The following is a 20391-nucleotide window of genomic DNA, read 5'->3' as shown; positions in this document are numbered from 1 at the left end:
ATCAGTCTTATGCAAAGACGTCCGTCCTGCTTCCTGTCATTAAAAGCAGCATCACCTCTCATTGTTTCTCAGCATTCTTCATAGTGTATGTGCTCGTATTCCACACAAGTCTATCGCTCTTCTTGCTGTCGCTCTGCTTAACATATCATCCCCTCTGACAGTGATGCAGACTTGTTTAAACCCTGTTCATACCCTGCTAATTCTCTCACACACCCTGTTCATCCAAACTGGGCGTCCCAGCTGTGGTGTGAATCCGAGTCAATGATAGCAGTAATAAAGTCTTAAACCCCTCATGGATTAAAGCCTTATACTCTTACTCAATTTCACACAGCATGAAGGGCTGAGGCGTTTTTTCATGCTGATTATTAACTCATAGACGTGTGTAGGTGCATGACTTGATTTCCCCTCATGTAATACGTGTAATACTCACAGCTTTAGCTGACTCCTATTTGCTCTTCTTTGCTGCTGACGGATAGTATACGCTCCATACAGCATTCGGCTAGCATGCCAGTGATGAGGTAAGGAACAGTTCTGACAGACCCACATAATCCTCTGCATTTCACAGGAATACTTGATTCTGATTGGTCAGTTGTGGCATTCTGTGGTCCAACATTGTTGTATAATGATGTTTAATTGTATAATAGAGTGCAACAGCGCCCTCCCAATTTTTCAGTGGCACTGGTTTCGGAATTATTTATTTCCATTCATTTCTCATTTACATTTACATTTAGTCATTTAGCAGACGCTTTTATCCAAAGCGACTTACAAATGAGAGCAATAGAAGCAACTACAACAGTCAGAGGCTACAGTATGCAAGTGCTGTAACAAGTCTCAGTTAATCTAACACAGAACACACAGGATTTTTTTTTTTTTTTTTTTTCTCCCATAGAGATTTCAAAAAAGTTAAAGCATTATAAGCCACGAATCAAGCTACGAGGTGAATCACAACACTACAAACTTTGATTTGAAGCAGAAAAGTATTTGAAAATTGGACAAAAATACAAAAGGTACAATTTAAGACTGTGTACTTAACGGCTTTAGTGATAGAAAGAACTACAATCCCATGAAGCATTGCAAAAGTATTGCAAAATATGCATATATATTAAGTATTTAGAGAGCATACAGCAGTGCTTCATAGGAGTGAGTTAACGAGAACGTTCCGTCACTGATTGGTGGAATTTTCTGTACAGCATCATGGGTAATGTAGTTTTCACCATGAATTCTGCTGTTAAACACGATTATTTTAAAACTAAGTTGAAATAATGCGAGCTAACGGCTTCAACAGAAGCAAATACTATCGATTAACAACCTCGTAGCTCACATAATGGCTGTCTATAAATGTTTATAAGTTACCAGTAAAAATCGATTTCCCTATGGAGAAATTGAATGGAGATTTTACTTCCGGAAGTTGCGATCTATTGACCTGGCAACCGATTTCCTACATGGCTGTGCTAGTGTTGTCTCACTTTGTGTTTCTTTTCACATATACACATATGTCAATATGAATATTCACATATTCTTTTCCCTATATTGTAAATTAATCATTTAATAACAAATGAAAATAAAACACTTGATAAAAAAACATATTAGAAGGAATATTTGAGATGTTTTCCTGCATGTCATGTGACCATTAACCAACATCAGAGAACCGTGAAATATATATATATATATCTTATAAAGCAGCATAATTTTGGTCTCCTACTGTTTGGAAAGCCATCAGGATTGTCCAATACATAAAACTGTTTTGGAGCACAGCTATAGCGGATGAAAGGCATATTGATTGTGAAGTGTGAAGAGTCTGTTTTCTAACATTATCATGTCTCTTGCAGGAACACACCCACCTTCAAGTCATTTGAGGATAAAGTGGAAACCTTAAAGGTGAAGCAACACGGATAATATAAACACTGTGTATGCGAGTTGAAAATGGCGAAAATCCCAGTCTCATTTCTGACTTTGCAGACTAAGATGAGCCCCACACCATCGACAGGCGATATCGAAGAGGTTTCAGACTCCACACCTGACGGAGAGCCAGTGGTTAAACAGCCAGAGGGAACGCTTCTACCAGATCAACAACCGCACTGAGGATCCACCCTCAAAACGCTCTTCTCTTTTTACCTCCTGTTCTCCTCCTTCCGCTTCACAGCATAGTTAGTGAGCTTTGCTTTGTGGCCACTTTTGTCTACTGGAGTCTGGTTCATCTCCAGACGGGACGTGGTAGTCCTACACTGTGTTAGAATGTGAGATGTATGTTCAGGCTGTCCTTCAAATGTCCCTTTTGAAGAAAAAAGAATCCTGAAGTCATTATAAAAAGTTAAAATATATAATTTAATTTGATTTTCCTTATTTGTGTACATTTTCTGTTAGACATCCAACTGCTTAAAATGGCCAGCCAAATTAACCAAATTTCATTGTCTGTGTATATAGCTATTTTTCCGTTTCGTTTTTTTTTTTTTTTAAACAACTGCCAAAGATGCAGAACATGAGTTCTGTCTCTAAGTGTGTACTTTAAACTTTGTGTACTTTTACTTTAATACCAAATATGATCAAACAGTAGTGACGTTACAATATTTCCTTAATCTTTTTCTATTCTTTGGATTCTAGTTTTAGAGAGTTTGTGTCATAAAATGAACTTGCGTGCTTTGTGACTTTATATTTCAAGCGTTAGGATAGATGCACCACTGAGATCCCAGTGCCTTTTGTTGCTAAACATAGGGAGATTTTTAAAGGATAGTTCACCCAAAAATGAAATGTCTGTCATTTTCTCACCCTCAAGTTGTTCCAAACCTGTCTGAATGTATTTTTTCTGCTGAACACAAAAGAAGATATTTTGAAGAATATGGGTAGCTAAAGATTGACTATGAAAGTCAATAGGGCCCATTACTAACTGACACTCTTCAATATATCATCTTTTGTGTTCAGCAGAAGACTGAAATTGCAGGTTTGGAACAACTCGAGGTTGAGTAAATTATACACTTTTCATTTTTAGGTCAAGTATTCCTTTAATCTCACTTTGATGGTGTTTCTGATGGCTTTGTAATTGGCGACAGGACATATTATCAGAAGGATAGATATCATAGTCTCTTAGACTATATGACACCTCTTCTCTGTTGTTTTAAACGGTCTAACAGCCAAAAAGCAGTGCTAATATAAAATGATTAGCTTTACATCCAGCGCAACTACATCATATTTCCAAGCACTAATTCTAGTAGTTCTTAAACCTCAAAATTAAGTTGATGTTATAGGTTAAATAAAAGTATATTTTGTATTGATTATTGTTTGAGGTTGTATTATATTTAGTTAGTGCAGGGGCTTCTACATGTGGTACTTAACCGGTTGTGGCATTCAAAGCAGATGTGTTCTCATACATGAATATTTCATTCTTGGCACTTAATTCGAGTGTACTTTTACATTTGTTGCATTTTGCTTTGATATACAGAAACAAGCAAATGCTGTATGCTTGCTGCTATGCTGTTGTGAGAAATATATAGGAATATAGATGTTTACAGAGGTTTAAGTTCAACGTGTTTGCTCTATCAGTCTAGATCTGGTAGTGATCTCCTATTTAAAAAAATCTAATATGAAAACTATGGTCAGCGGTAATCTGTTTAAAACAGTTTTAAGTGTGTTTTGTGTTGTGACTTGATAGATGGAGGGTGGAAATCTCCAGTGCGACCAAAAATGTTGTTGTATCCCCCTTCGGCCTCACCGATGTCATACTGTAGCTCAGGTGTTGTACGTTTCTTCCCTCTTTCCTCACATCTTTTGAATATGAATGTTGCTTTACACTGAATGTCTCTAATGGACTTTTGTTTTGGGTAGCAGTCGTATTTAAATCTGCTGTTGTTCATTTATGATTAGCACCCTGAAAGACTAGAACTACTTTAATATAAACATTTGTTGCTTTGTATGTCCGATGCATAATAAAGCACATCACACACTGTCTTTGTCCAGTCATTCTTTGAAATGTTGCAGCAAGTCAACGCAGCTGTATTTCTCAGCTGTACTACTGCTACAGAACACTAGATGGCACCACAATGTTTACTTTCTCAAGGTGACTTTAATATGTCAAGATTCTACTTTTCTTTAATGGTTTAAAGGGATAGTTCACCCGAAAATGAAAATTAGCCAATTATTTACTCACCCTCAAGCCATCCAAGGTGTATATGACATTCTTCCTTCAGACGAATACAATCGGAGTAATATTAAAAAATCTCCTGGCTCTTCCAAACTTTATAATGGCTGTTTCCATAAAAGTGCATGTATCCATCATAAAAGTGCTCGACGCGGCTCCAGGGGGTTAATAAAGGCCTTCTGAAGCGAAGCGTTTGTGTAAGAAAAATATCCATGTTTAAAACTTTATAAACTGTAATCTCTAACTTCCGCTAACTGTCGTACGCGTGTTCACGAGAGACGCTCTGATGTGAATATGCTAGTTCTCGTGAAAACCAAGTTTTGTTTTGCTCTATCCTCTGTGCTTCCGTGTTCATCACCGGAATTTACGCTAGGCTAGAACGCGCGTACAACACTTAGTGGAAGTTAGAGATTACAGTTTGTAAAGTTTTAAATATGGATATTTTTCACAAACGCTTCGCTTCAGAAGGCCTTTATTAACCTCCCGGAGCTGTGTGGGTTACTTTTCTAATGGATAGATGCACTTTTATGGACTTCAAAACAGAAACAGCCATTCACTGCCATTATAAATCTTGGATGAGCCAGGATATTTTTTTAAATATAACTCAGATTGTATTCGTCTGAAAGAACAATGTCATATACACCTAGGATGACTTGAGGGTAAGTAAATCATGGGCTAATTTTTCGGTGAACTATCCCTTTAATGTAACTTTTTTTTTTACGGCTGTCAATATTTTGTATCAAATTACGCTGTACTGACTAAGTCACATATACACCGTAATTGATAGTTGCCAACTAAATGACAATTCAGAGTAGACGTTACATTTCTGTCATATTATCTTTGAATAGACACTGTAAAAAGTGTCTCTAGAAACAGTATGTTTTATTTTCATACTATTTTCAAGCCCATCACTGGCCTACAGTCCACATGAATGCAATTCAGGACGTGTCTTGTAGTCTATAAACACACTAAATCGACATGTTTTAGCATTTTTACAGGATGTTACAATATTATTAATATAAAGACAAAGAACTATGAGAAGTCGGTTACACTTTATTTTAAGGTGTCGTTGTTACTGTGTTATAATATATTTAAGTACTGAGAAATATTGATTAACAACATGTATTTACTATAGGGTTTGGTTGAGGGTTAGTTGCATGTAATTATGCATAATTTACTGTTATTAGGCTACTATGGTAAGTACACGTAACATATGTAACAAGGACACTGTAAAATTAAGTGTTACTGAGAAAAATCAATTATCTCAAACATTTTCCCAGTCAATATTTACAAATAGTTAAGCCTACATTTCATACATAATATCCTAAAGGCTATTTTAATTAGTCGTCTACCATGGGGTCTGCAAACACTCCAAAACTTGAAAGCTTTGTGAGCATTTTTTTTTGAATGACCGAAGGCTGCTAATTAACTCCAACAGTTCAGTCTGCAACCTATTATAATCAAGGCCAGTTTCTGAAATAAGCACATTAGGCCATGTTATTTAGATGAATAAATACACACCAGCAGACATTGTATAGTAAACAGCTGACGGGAGAAAAAAAAATCGTTTTTATTTTTTCGTGACCAATAACCAGGAGCTCATATGAACACAGGCACCTTTGAAAGGTCTTCACACCAAAGAAAACAACAACAGCGGCACTGACGAGCACCAGAACATTGTCACCGTAGCACAATTACAATGGCAGTTTCTATTTACACACAGCTCAGAGTTAAAAACTAGTACAGCCAGCAAGTGAGATAGATAATAATAATAACAGTCACCAAGTGTTTCTCCCTCGAGAGGAAGATGAAAATCTATACTTTGGGGAAACGAAAAGAAACAGAACGATGCATTTAGATAAACATTGTAAGACATTGTACATATAGCAAGTGCTTTCTGTTAATGTATTGCGATATTTTATCAAGTCCAGATAATGAAATATCATCAGTTCCATGATATGGTATCCACAGACGAGACTAGTGCGCGTAACTGCGAGCGGTGTAAAAAATATTTTTTATTAGGCCTACGAGTTATTTGTCAGGTGTTGCTGCGCGAACCTGTGCACTAAAGCATAAAATTGCATAATTGTATCCGAGTGAACACGGACTAGACACTCACAATGACAAAATATAGTGGCATGACGCCTTAAAAATATCCTCTAATTAAGGCCCTCGTTTCTGCTGATACTTGACACCGTTTAGGGCTACATTTTGTTCATTTCATTAGAGTTAATTGTTGCCGGCTAACAGCCTTCAGCAGCATTAAGAAAAGCCTCTGAACCCTGCGCCTCAAATCTTTCTGCACTGCGTTATGATGGGTTAACAGAAATGTAAAGTTTGATGGAGCCCGTGAAGTCAAACCCCCGCTGGGGTTACGCACGTGAGCCTGGCGCGAGACTGCGACGCACTCGGCTTGAACTGGCAGGTGAAGTGTTATTAATGTGAGATGAGCAGCTCATTTATCCCATCACTTCAAATACAGGTCAGTGTGTTTCAGGCGACATCTACATCTCAACATTTTCACGATTTAATAGGCAGAAGGGGTGGTTCACACAGAATGCGGTTTTGCGTTGAAAAACTGACTTTCGATTGTTTTCCTATTTGCTACACTTACGCCTTTGAGGTTGAACCACGTTTTTAAAACGTGCCTCGAGACTCTCCTTTTTATTTTTGCTGCGCTGCCTCTGGCGTTCTTAAACGCAACAACCCGTTTATTGTTTATGGACTTTAAGTGCGGCCACATTTAACTTTGTATGGCGAAATTCCTCAGGCAAAAATGCAGGTATGACGTCACTTTGTAGGCCAAAACGCGGAAGCGAGTTAGCATTTTAGCACTTCCGGTTCATGCAGAAGTCAATGTTTTTTTTATTTATTGGGTTTTTGGTTAAATGGCTGAAATAAGGTTTGTGGTGAACACAAGCCCAAGACACTTTCACGTTTTATTCTACGACATAAAATACACCAGTATTACCCCACTTGTGATTTTAGGACTACAGAGGTTGTCAGGGAGATTACGTTGAACGAATAAACTCAGTCTGCTTTTACAGCTTTGTTATAATTGTGCTCTCCTAAACTATAATTACTCAAACTTAAAACCGAGAAAGAGTTTTCGGACGTGGTGGTGACATTGAAGTCGAGCAACCTTTAGCTTTTTACTTCTGGCGACTGCATTTCGGCTTAAAAATACATAAAAGTGGCTTAATTATTCACAAAATTATCTTTATGGACAAAACGTGTGAGTATCATAAACCTTTATTGAACACAGAGCTATTTTTCTGCGATAATCCAAAAGCCTTTGGAAAAATCCTGTCGTTTTTCCCCCGAGGGAACCAGTGTGATGCTAACTACCGATTGGCCTACAAAGTTATGTCATACCTGATGCACTCTATAGGAATTCAAGCAATCTGGAATTTCGCGTGAGACGAACATTTCCCTGCTCGGATTCATGTTTGTTGAACTGTTCGAATTCGATTTTGCAGCGTTTACTAATATAGTACTAATAGCAATATACGAATATTTGGAAGTGACCTTTGTGTTAATAGTAGGCCTATGTCATGATCGCAAAATTTCGCAAATAGCCTAAATAAAAAGATGTGACAGCACCTTATTCACACAGAACGCATTTTTGCGGATAAAATGCGAGACGCCAGTCAGTGAAGAAGAAAAAAACGTAAAGGTCTAGAGACGGGGTTTTAAAAGTTTATCTTGTTTTATATTGAGCGCCACATTTTAAAATGCTGCGTCATGCACTAGACCCTGCAAAAGACATGAGCGCAATGGTCAAACATGTCAGTCTAGCGCGTTTACATTAAAAACTATGAAAAGTAGCGCAGTTGAATGGAAAAATGCGTTCTGTGTGAACCGGCCCTTACTGTGTCTTAATTTTACGCTAAGTTTATGTGACATTCATACAGTTTACTTACTATTAGCTGTGTTATCATAGCCTATCATGTCAAATTTGAGAGATAGTCTTTGGGTTTCTTGGTTTTTAACCTTGTAACAATTTCAGCTGTGTCGTTAGTGTTAATGTCACAAAGTTACATGGTACAATCAAGTTGAATTCATTTTTTGAAAACCCACCAATTTCAAAGCTGTCCCTTTTCTTGATAATATTTTTTGATAAGCATATAAATAAACCATCCATTTATTCATAGCTACTGCATCTATAATAGAATCTGTCCCCCATCAATGACTTTATAATTCACATTGGCATAGAGACATTAAGTACCTTCTTAAATGAACAGCTTCAATATACATATAATCAATGTGCAATAATGGATAGTACACAGTTATTGAATATAGTCTAGACATTGCTTACTGGTCAAAACAATAATTTTGGTAAATGGCATGGATCACCCAAACACATCTCTTTTCCTTTATGGCTTTACAACTCAACTGCTGCATCTTTCTTTCCTGCTAGCAGTGCTATGCAAAGATGAAGACATCCTGAGTTTTCCCTTTTTCTCTTTACACAGTAGATTTCCATCATGTGCACAGGGCATCAGATGCCCATCCTTAACATCAAACAATACTTGTGAAATCAGGAATGTCAAAAGAACAGACAATGGGACAGAATGTGTGAACTAAAAATATAAAAAGCACAGTTTGGGCTGACAACATTGGTCCTTGAGATGAACTGGTCCTCTGATTTGGATCATTTCTAAGTGCTTATGTAGTATTCATCAGCCATTTGTTATTATAGTCTCTGCTCCGGCGGTCAGACGCTGGTTATTTTATTGTCAGCATCTGTTTGTTTTTATGGCAGCCCCCCCCCCCCCCCCCCCCCATCCACCCATTCACTAGATGTGAGCACATGCTGCTAAGTATAGAACAAGCCACACAAATTTGACTTTCGCAATGGAATGACTGAAGAATATGGCAGTTTCTATCAGCGCTTCAGCCAATCAGATTCGAGCACTCTCTCCTAAAGGCATAATTCACCGAAAAATAAATCAATCAATAAAAATTGCCATTTACTCACCCTCAAGTTGTTCCAAATCTGTATGACTTATTTTCTCACGTGGAACACAAAAGGAGATGTTTTGAAGAATGTTCACGCTGCTTTTTTTTCCCCATGCAAAAAAACTACATAAAAGTACCTTAAATGTAGTGGGCTGTATAAGTGTTCTGAAGTCATGAATTTGTTTGGGGAACAAAAAAAGAAAAATCTTGATTGCACATTCAATTGCATATTTAAACTTGGCCTGTTGCATTTGGTTGCATTTGGACTGAAAATATTCCAAACATCTCCTTTGCGTTTCAGTGAAAAAACTGAAACTGGGTTTGGAAAGACATGAGGGTTAACTTAATTCTTTTATTTTATCGGGGGGTCCTTTTGTGGCAGAACATGCCATGAAAATGTGCTGAAATCGCATGATGAAAATTAATACGCTTTCAGAGGAAGTGGTTTTTGCAAGAAATTCCTATAGTAACAGCAGCCTGCCTGCCCTGTGCCTGTTTTTACAGATAAAACATCACAAACAACACATTCATAAATTCAGATCATATTTTTTTTGTTTGTTTTCTTCGGCATGCACATGCAGTAATAAAAAATACAGTTAGATAAGTAAATACTTGAAAAAGTGTAAAAATCCAGTGCGACAGTCTTTGAGTTCTTGAGGTTAACATGGTTCTTGATTGACAATGGTCAGCAGTGAGATAACCCATTCAGAGCGCTTAGCCTACTTTCCCATGCAGTCCTTTTTGGATGGGTCATTGTTGGTTTTCTTTCTCACAACCCATGGCTTGAGTTAGAAATGTGTTGAATTACGTACGGCTTTTTCTCTGGGATCCTTTGAAGTTGGGCTGCATGATTGATCGAAATAAACCTCAAATGGCTTAGTGCAATAATAAAATCACAAAGGCTGCGATTTCAATAAATACATGTGCTGCGTGTTTGATAGGGAAGCGTGTGTTTGTTTACATGCGAGCAGCTCCCCATCCAGTGTTTTCAGCGTCTCGGTTCGCAGTAAATGCTGCTCCACACAAACTCATCTCTGCGTGTGCTCTGAGTTTGGATCGCTTGTGCATTTGGAATCACAACATATGCCAATCGTTTTCTCAAAAATGCCTGTTGTCTACAAAAGTGAAGCTTAATGGCTAAGATAAAAGCTTGATGGTTTAAAGGAACACGCCGACTTTTTGGGACTTTAGCTTATTCACCGTATCCCCCAGAGTTAGATAAGTCCATACATACCACTCTTATCTCCGTGCGTGCCATAACTCTGTCCGATGCACCCACCGCTAGCCTAGCTTAACACAAAGACTGGAGGTAAATGGCTCCAGCTAGCCTACTGCTCAATAAGTGACAAAGTAACGCCAACATTTTCATATTAACATGTTGTGATGTGTGTAGTAACATCGTGTAGTAAGACCGACGGAAAATGAAAAGTTGCGATATGGCTAGGAACTATTCTCTCATTCCTGCGTAATAATAAATTAACTTTGCTGCCGTACCATGGGTGCAGCGGCGCAATGATATTACCCAGTGCCTGAAAATAGACATAACCAACGTGACAACCTGCTTGCTTGCACAGAGAGCGTGCAGGGGACTATTTTCATGCGCTGCATAATATCATTGCGCCGCTGCACCCATGGTACGGCAGCAAAGTTCCTTGATTATTACGCAGGAATGAGAGAATAGTTCTCTCTTTTGCAAAGAATCCCATCGTGAAAAGACGTCCAGCCATATCGCAACTTTTCATTTTCCGTCGGTCTTCACCGATGTAACTATACACATCACAACATGTAAATAGGAAAATGTTGGCATTATTTTGTCACTTAGTGAGCAGTAGGCTAGCTGGAGCCGTTTACCTCCAGTCTTTGTGCTAAGCTAGGCTAGCGGTGGGTGCGTCAGACAGTTATGGCACGCACGGAGATGAGAATGGTATGGATTTATCGAATTCTGGGGGGTACGGTGAATAAGCTAAAGACCCAAAAAGTCAGCGTGTTCCTTTAACACTTGAAAATGAAGAAATAAGGCAGTCATATAATGTTGTTATTATACAGTTGTACTGTAAAATAACATTATTATAGACTTTTTTTTAAAGTACTTTCTCTAAATTTGACAGCAAAATATTAAAATATTTCTTATTTGTTTATTATTTTAATTCAATAATAATAATAATAATAATGAAAATGTAATTCCACGGTACTATTATTATTATTATTATAAATGAAGTCATATTAATATATAAATTACAAAATTTTGGCCAAATTGTGCAGCCCTACAAAAAAAAATTTTCTTTTTAAATTGCGAAACTCAATTATTATCAAGGTTTTTTTTATTTTTTTATCAAACAAACAAATAAATAATTAAATTATTCGCAATTCGACCCCCCTCCAAAATCATGCAGCCCGACTTGATGATTGAAATGCAAAAATCTGTATCGGAATCCAACCAAGCTTATGATTCATAACCCTAAGTTCTCCTATGCATGGTCTTATCTGTTAGACTGGAGTTTTAGTCTCTGACAATAATGGATGATCTCACTGTTTAAGCATCTCGTAAGAAAAACGTCCCCCCATCTTTAAAACGCAGCAGTATTCAACAAACCCCTGCTTGAAATGTTGATTAAATGTTTCCCGCTGCGTTTCCAAAACCGGAGATGAAAACAACAAGACAAAAACAACTACAATATTGTAGCTAAAAATCTTTTACAAAGCACAACCGGGAAAATACACCCCCACCCTTCAAATTCATTAAAAGACACTTTGAGCAGGAAAAAAAAGCAAGATCTAGTCCTTAAATCAGTAAAAAAAGGGCCTCCACTTTCACACGTTTAAATCCAGATGAAATGATGAACTCAGACAAGCCGACACCAGAAACATTCCTTTGCTTTTCTGTGCATCTCTACGCACAATATCAGACCTCACCAAGGCACAGTCAGACTCCTATATATCCTCATACTAATACATTCCTGAAAGCGGTCAGAGGGACTGTCCCCCTTCACAGAAAACAAAAACAAAAATTCTCAGGCCCCCTCTCGACCCCCTGAACTAGGATAGACATGACCTGATCATGCACCACGGGGACCTGGCAGCTATTTTGTCGGTACTATGCATTGCAGAATGCTAATACTGTCCAATGACAGCTGAGATTATAAGCCCTCTAAGAGAGAGCAAGTTCTATTATGATGACACTGTTTCATAACAAAAAGATTTAAATGTGCAGTCTGGAATGTTCCTTTCGACTACAGCCTCTCTTTAATTTTTTTGCAGACTCAGTATCTGCACTATCTACAGCCTCTATTCGTTCTTTCTGTTTGTGGTTCGACACAAACATGCAAGTTATGTAAGTACACTACTGAGTGGCCCATCTGCCATCTGGCTATAGCGGAGTGGCGGTTTGGAGTTACACAAACGATTCAGTCTAAGCAAAGACATTCAGATTGGGTCAGTCTGACATAGGATACACACACCCACTCTAAACATCTGCACAAATCCAACACTAACACCACCAAAAGCCATATGGGTATCCGATTAGCACCCCATTTTCTGGTGAGATGGCGACTAGCTAGCATGTTAAACTCTGGACCTTGTGAAAGTTCAGAACAAGAAGCAGAACTATATTCTGTTCCCTAGAATCTGTACACCGGTGTGTTAAAGTAGCTTAAAATATGGATCAGAACAGTTACACATTTTTGAGTAATATAACAGTATTATTAGTTATCTTGGTTATTACCTATGCGGTATGTTTACACAGAACTACTTATAGGTTAAAGACAGCTAACACCTCGGTGTCCAGCTAGATCTGAACGATAAAAGCTTGGTACTGCATTACTATGAGACATGGACCCATGTATAGGTATTCATGAGCAGCATCCTAAATACTGTTTACCAGGTAGCTTATATATGTATTGTAGGTACATTATATACGGTTTAACTTGTGAATGAAGTTGGCCATAAACAAAGAAAATTGTGAAAACACAACCTACTCGTTGCAGCTCGATATGCACCGTGTGTCTGTTAAATTTCATGCTGTACAACACAACAAAGGCCAGTGCACAAGAAAACTAGCACCCCCGATGAACACGAGTAATGCACCGTGGCCTAGCTAACAAAACCTCAGCCGAAGCACCAAGGTGACAGGTGTGCGAAACATCATTAGAAATAAAATGCACCGTGATGTTAAGTACAATTACTTCACACAACAGCTTATCCGAGACTAGAGCATTTAGAAATATATTACCAAAACTCGCTCCTAAAAATGACTTCAATCTCATTTGTTGGAAACGTGATGAAGAGTTTCCTCAAGTATATACTGAGTGTAAACAGCTGTAGACATCAGCTTGAGATCTCTCAGACCCTTTGGTCTATTATAGCACCAGGAAGGGAATGGAGGGACAAGCAGCAGCCTCTGAGATGTTCCTCACACCAGCTGAGGGGCCAAAATACGCAGCTATTAATTATTGAAACTCGTCTTCATCTCTGGCGTGAGATCACAAAATGTTTTGATGGGCATCGGAGTAGAATTGGAGTGCTAGAGCCCTTGGGTGCTGGTGTGTGGCTTCAGCATAGCTGTGCTTTCACTAACAGGTTGCCTCCCGTCATATGGAAAGACGCTAGAGACCGTTTCCATGCAAGATCTGTTGAATCATGTCAACAGAACGTGGGGGGAAATAGAAAATTATAGATCAAAATGCGGAAACAGTCATATATATCTTGTTTGATAAACATGAACTCTATAAACAAGACCCAAAGCACACTAAACCAATGTTTTTGTTTTGGAGATGCTATTTAAATAGTCAAATGTATATTTATTTTACATGAATTTTAATTATAGATCCTGTTTTTTATTAGCCTAGTCTATGGCTTTATTCAAGCCGCAAAAATCAGATTTTTTTGTCAATCAATCAAGTTTTTTGAGTTTTAAAGATCTAAACCACATCCATATCAGGTGTGAAGAAATTCGATTTCAAGTAGTTTCTTGTCATCATCCTGATTGTTAGATCATTCCTAAATTAACCAATTTAGATGCATAGGATATTAACTACACTGTTTAAACAAATGGATCTAATTTGAAATGGAATCAGATTTATGTGCAGTGTGAACAAAGCCTTACTCCAAATTCTACCAATAAAACCATGTGTTACTCTGGGCTTAAAACATTTAGTTTTGGAGAAATTAATACCTGTATACCTTATCTATATACACATATCGATAGTAAGTGAGAAGGGAACCGTGTGATGAACAAAACAGAAACAGACAATTGTGCTGATCACAATGAACACTGTTTGCATGCATATGATGAGATAACTAGCTTGTGTCGATGTTATGTAGACTGTATCAGAGCCACCAAAACAGTGCCAGATTACGATTTCCAACTGAGCTGCCGTATTCCTTGAAAGCCAAACCAAGTGTCGACATGTCATGTGGGTCTCAAACAATTTTCATTCTATCATCTTTTGCAAAGAATCCCATCGTGAAAAGACGTCCATCCTCCTGTAACCGCCATGTTACACGATACTGTACCAACTACAGAAGAATAACAACACCACATCTAAGTGCTTCCAGCGTGAGCTTCTGCGCTGGAGTAGATGTGGCATTTGCTATTTTTATTACTTCTTACTTGAACCTGTGAGGTCAGGAAAAAGGTGAGAGGAAAAGAACTCTTCACCTTTCAGAGGTAAAATTAACCACTTTGCAAAGTTTGTATACTCTTTACCCAGGCATGTTGGTCGAACCTCTCTAGGCAACAGACTGTGGTGTAAAACCACCGCGGGCTCATTTATGGCTCTAATATGAATGCAGTTCATTCCTGCTGATGGAGTCCTAAGGGAAGTAGAGGTTGCGTTGCCTGAATGGCTGGTTCTTGCGATTGCCAACTTTGATGCAAGTCTGTGCTGTTGGATTTTAATGATCGCAGTCTTTGTACTTCATTCAGTTGAAGTCAGTTACACACAGCAACAAAAAAAAGGAAAGAAAATGGCACGTAAAAAACCCTTTTTGGTAGCAAGAAGATATTCCTGTGACAAAAAGCACTGAGTTCTCTGCCGTTAAATCTAACTGCTGGTTTTGCTTTTACTGATCGCATCCCTGAAAGAAATGTCCTATTGGTAAACGCAAATATAAAACCAGAGATATAAAATCCATCTTTTGTAGGTGCAATTGCTTGTGACAGCACGGCTGAAAAGGGGAGCTGAAAGTCTTTCTCTTCCCATACTTTTGAATTTTTTTTTTTTGCATTGATGAATTCAAGAGAGCTGTCCAGTCAACATCTCAAAACAAACCCTGTGGTGGTACATTCTTGAGAAGACAGGGTTTTCTGGCTGTCCAACCCTTAACCTGTAATAAAATGGGCAGGAGAAATGCAGAAAAAGTGCCCATGGAAAAAGAAACACTTTCTCTGTTTCTGTTTTATAGCACTCTTGCACAGTCTGAAAGAGAGCTTTCTTCTCTTTTAAAAAGAGCTTGGACAGAGGCTGGTCTTGCCTCAACTGGTCCTTTAGGAACTGACAAGAATGTTTTTAATCAGTATATCGAACACGAACAAAAAAAAGAGATGGATCACAAGTCTTTGTCTTTTTTTGCAGTGTAAAGCAACTCGAGAGTTGGGAATCTTCAAAGATTGAGAGTGCGTCCGTTGGTTTGGGAGGGAATGCATAAGGGTTTGACCCTCGGGGTCCACGTGGGTTTAAGGTGAGGCAGGGTGGGTCTGTGGTCAGTAACAAAGAGAAGGGATGTTTTTCATTATGCTATGCATGCAGAAGGAAGCCCACCCTGTTTTCATGTCTCAGCCGTCTCAGCTGTTTCAGTCAACAAATCTCTGGCAGGCTTTCTTCCAGCGGCAGGCCGTGCACCACATGTCTCTGTTTTCCATGCCGTACACCTTACGACACTTCTTCCCCTCGCCTCGTGACTTCCTACTGCACAGCACATAACAAAACACAAAAACAGATTCACAAAAGTTGTTCAACATACAAAAGTAAACATTTAGCAAAAATAGTGTACTAGCGTAATTCAATTTTGGAGTTCAAGGCAAGTTCATCTGAAGCTTATGTTTATTTACTCAGGGCTAGAAAGTGAGTTTCTCACTTAAAATCGACCTGTGCAAACTAAAATGTATTTAGGAGCATGATTGCGAAAAAAAGTTTTAAATATTTTAAATGGTATAACAAACATCTTCATTATTATTTTAAGAGGTCAATTTATGAATGGAAAATACTGTGATAAAATCTTCAGCAATGATTGTGACGTCTAATATATATAATTTTTGTTTGCAAATGTCTCCTTGTATCCCTTTATAAAGGTAAAACACATTATTTGATAAATTTGCATTGCACCCCTTAAGTTTTTTAATGAGCTCCTTGGGGAAAAAAAAGTAAGCGTCAATCCTCCATTAACTGTCAAATAGTAAGATGTGGGTCACGTGACCTCAAATAATATAGTATTATATAGGGATGTCACGGTACCAAAATTCCAGTAGTCGGTACCAATACCATAAAAATTTTACGGTTCTCGGTACCAATTTCTAAATGTTTTTTATTTTTTATTTAACTATTTAATTTTTTTTTAATTAAATGTATTAAGTTTATTATTTATGATGATAATCATTATAAGTAAATAATACAAACATTTAAAGGCTGTATGCTGTTTAAAAGTAAACATTGTTTTTAAAAAAAAGATCAAGTAAAAAATAATCAACCATCTAGGCATAAATTGTATTATTAGTAGAGACGTATTATTATTGCATATAGCTAAACCTACTGTATAAACCTACTGATATATTCTGTCAATTTTTTTTTTTTTAAACCAAACTTTTATTTTGACGGGTTGCCATGAAGACCTTTGAGTGTCTGTTTCATGATATAACAGTTTTCTCAAATTAAGCGATAAATTCTCATGAAGTGACGGTTTATGCGTTCGTGTCCTCATATAGTTATATATTTTTTTACAGTCTATGATAGTGACACATGGCAGAGACTACAAAGACAACGCCCGCCCGCGCCTCTGCGCCCCATCATTCACACAGAGACGCAGAACATGGAGGAGTAATATTTAAATAGTATTTTGCAGTTTAATATTCACAGACACTAGTATATATTTGGCTACAGTCTGGAGCCCTGCGCTTAGATAAATACGGAAGCCACTAAACGCAGCTGCAGGTACCGAATATACTCGGGAGTCTACTACAGAAATGCTGGTATCGTCAAATTTTTATAATTTCACATGGTACCGACAGGTACTGGTACTTGTGACATCCCTAGTATTATATATATAATACAGAATAAAACAGATTTTCAATGTCCCTTATATGGCTGGAATTTTTATCTCATGTGAGTGTACATAATTGTTATCATATTATTTGTACAAATTATTATTAATTTTCTATATACATTTTTTTTTATATAAGCAAACATGATACAAGCAATATAAAAACGATAAAATAAAAACATTCAAATTCTGGACGATAATGTCGAAATCAAAATAAAAACACTAAAAACTAAAATCAGTAATTAGGGTTAGGTAATTTAGTTACCCTAACTAAAATCAAGTGAATTTAGACATTTAGACAAGATGATAATGTACTAGGGATGAAACGGTATGGAAATTTCACATCACGATTATAGTGACCCAAGTTATCACGGTTATCAATATTATCACGGTTTTGTTCAAATGAGATGAAAGATCAAAAAGAACAGATGCACACACTTAAAACATTTCAACAAGTTTTATATTTGAAAATCAACAAACAACAAATAAATCAAGCAGCTCTATGCACTTTTTTTAAGCTAGATTCTGTGGGATTTCCTTCCTTATAATGGCCGTTGTCAATAGCAACGCATAAATAATAATTTGTGGTAAATATAATCTCTAATATTATCTCTGTAAATATATTCTCAAGCAATAATCTCATCAGTGTTCAGCAATGATGCATTTAAATCTAGCATATTTTGTGTAAGAGCCCAAACAGTATCCTAGTGAAATAATGCATTTCCATGTTTCCATATGATTTCTTGGTTTCTTTTATTAAATATCACAATATGTGCATCATACCTGACACTTATGAACACTTTACAGTCAGTTTTATGACTGTCATTCCCTTCAAATGCTATTGAAGTTTGAAACGTTTAAAACGTTACCAATGTTGTATGTAACTTTAGAGACGGTCCCTAAATTCGCCAACTTTATGCCGGTCATATCAGATGCGCTGTTTTTCTGCTGTGTTTTTTTTAAAACAATTTTCACTGCTGAAATAGAACAAAAACAGTCAACCACTGTATGATGAATGAATCTCCTGCGTACATCACACACACATCTCTGCTTTGAGTGCAGATTTCAGCGAGTGAGAGCGGCGCGCACTCTGAACAAAACTCTGGCTAATCTGAACGCCTCTGATGAGACATTGCATTCATAAACTCAACAGAAACACGTGTGATTGGTTATAATGCGCAACGCGATTATAACAGATGGCTTTTGAGAAGACTATAATAAGTTCAACCGCCATAGTGGCTAGTGTGCAGCCGAAATAACATTACACCCGCAAATGGCGGTTTTTAATGTCAAGTCCCTGATTATTATCCCTTAAATGTCACCCTAGTCTTGTCTGAATTTGTTCGTTCGCTTCACGTTATTATTTCCCAGACGTATCGTTAGTTTTGGTATTGAGGTCAAAGTCCACTTGCCTTGCGTTCGTAGTTTTGAAGTGTTTCCCCCTATTACAGCGACTGTCTTCTGGCATGTTCTGCAGACAGGGTGACCATACTCGATTAAGTTTCCCTCAGGACTTTTGTAAAAGCCAAAATATGACCACGCCTCAGATTTGGTCCTTTTAGAAGTCTGAACAATCTCCCGCCGGCGCTGTCACTGCCATCTGCCATTTCTTCTCATTCAAAAACCAGCGTTGCGCACCGCGCCTGCACCAGACTGACGTTGACTGGACAAGATTTACTGTGAGTTTTCAAAATCGAGATAAATCACACGCGGTTTTAACGATAATTACATTTTAAACGATATTACTAACCTTCACTAAATTTTATCGTGGTTTATCGTGAAAACGGTAATCGTTTTATCCCTATAATGTACAGTATGAAAAATGGATTGGCATCACAGAGAACAGAACTTATTGTTAATTGTAGTTTTCTACACAAGTTACAGATTTTATGATGTGCGGCTAGATTTGGACGCTCATAAAACATTTAAGAATGTCCCTTACGGCTACTCCAGCATTCATCAGGTCTAACTATTATACACAGCCATTTTAAAGTACAATATTCATTTCTTCAGGTTTAAGTGGAAGTGTATTTAAGACTGTACCTGAGTGAGCCTGCAGCTCTGGGCGGAGATGAGAGCACTGCAATGGTCTGAGAGCGCTGCTCCCCAAAGCCCTGCGTCCGGCTGTGAGTGGGAGAGGCCTGCAGTCAGAGCGAGACGGTTAAAATCCTTCACACGCGGCCAAAGACATCATTCATCCATTTCCTGTCATAAAAACCTCAAAGCATAATTTACAGAAACAGAGAGCATAAAATGGTGTCTGTTTATCTTGTTTTGTGAGAGTTTTGGTATTTGGTTATCTATCAGTGATGAGATGTTTGTCAGACTGACTCATTTGAGTTACCTGACATCGCTGTCAATCAAACGAGGGGCCAAACTGTGGTAGATCAGTGGGTGATTATGAGAGACAATCGGTGTGTATAAGGGGACAGTCTAATGCAAGGCACACTGGAGTTCAGTGTGTGCATGTGTGTGATGGGCACAGGAGTGTGTGTGGGTGTGCGTGTGGTTTACTCACAGAGGTGCCAGTGAAAGTGACAGGTGGGGACTGCCAGGAGATACTGAAACTGCTGCTGGAGGGGGTGAAGCCAGTGGAGCTGGTGGAGGGGATGGTAACAGGGGCTGTGGCCTGTGGAGTGACAGTCACACTGATATAGAGTCTCTACGGGCCCGGGATTATGACTGGGCTGCATGTATATATTGTTATAACCATCTACCATTCAAGCAGTGGGCTTTCCTTTATCGATCACAGTCATTTAAAGCTATGTAACTTTCCATACATTGTTTAAAAAGGTTATTATTATAACAGGGTTTTTATCATTTTGTTTTGTGCTTTAGTCTGTTTATTGGTTCTCAATCCCTGTCCTGGTTAGTCGAGAATAGGGTTATGAGTCCTGAAAATGTGCAGGTGTCAGTTCAGTTATAGAATGGGGTTGTCAAGCTCCTAAAAAAACAAAACGCTGTATGAACGCAGTCGTGTAAAGTGGCATACTAGCCATTAGCATCTGCTCTAGAGTTTTGTTTTGTGTGAAACATGATAGGGG

The 20391-nt window shown here is 38.0% G+C and overlaps 2 protein-coding genes across 8 annotated transcripts in view; one reads left to right on the top strand and one right to left on the bottom strand.

Annotated features, from left to right (window-relative positions):
* The window catches only part of tpd52 (tumor protein D52), a 28184-nt gene extending 24242 nt beyond the window's left edge, over nucleotides 1-3942 (top strand). For 4 of the 6 annotated variants that reach the window (XM_079830038.1, XM_079830037.1, XM_079830035.1 and 1 more), the window contains 3 exons: nucleotides 477-518; nucleotides 1830-1878; nucleotides 1960-3942. In XM_079830038.1, coding sequence (XP_079686164.1) covers nucleotides 477-518; nucleotides 1830-1878; nucleotides 1960-2082 — 214 coding nt within the window. In that variant the 3' untranslated portion in view covers nucleotides 2083-3942. The remainder of the gene's footprint in view (nucleotides 1-476; nucleotides 519-1829; nucleotides 1879-1959) is intronic. The other 2 variants (XM_079830039.1, XM_079830036.1) reach the window with 1 other exon arrangement.
* An 11372-nt stretch (nucleotides 3943-15314) lies between these two features.
* The window catches only part of znf704 (zinc finger protein 704), a 59928-nt gene continuing 54851 nt past the window's right edge, over nucleotides 15315-20391 (bottom strand). The window contains exons 7-9 of one of the 2 annotated variants that reach the window (XM_079830032.1): nucleotides 19866-19976; nucleotides 19391-19488; nucleotides 15315-15999 (exon numbers count right to left, since the gene is read on the bottom strand). In XM_079830032.1, coding sequence (XP_079686158.1) covers nucleotides 15885-15999; nucleotides 19391-19488; nucleotides 19866-19976 — 324 coding nt within the window. In that variant the 3' untranslated portion in view covers nucleotides 15315-15884. The remainder of the gene's footprint in view (nucleotides 16000-19390; nucleotides 19489-19865; nucleotides 19977-20391) is intronic. The other variant, XM_079830033.1, reaches the window with a different exon arrangement.

This window comes from Gobio gobio, assembly GCF_949357685.1.
Source record: "Gobio gobio genome assembly, chromosome: 11".
Taxonomy (NCBI): domain Eukaryota; kingdom Metazoa; phylum Chordata; class Actinopteri; order Cypriniformes; family Gobionidae; genus Gobio; species Gobio gobio.
This window is presented reverse-complemented; position numbering and strand designations above follow the sequence as displayed.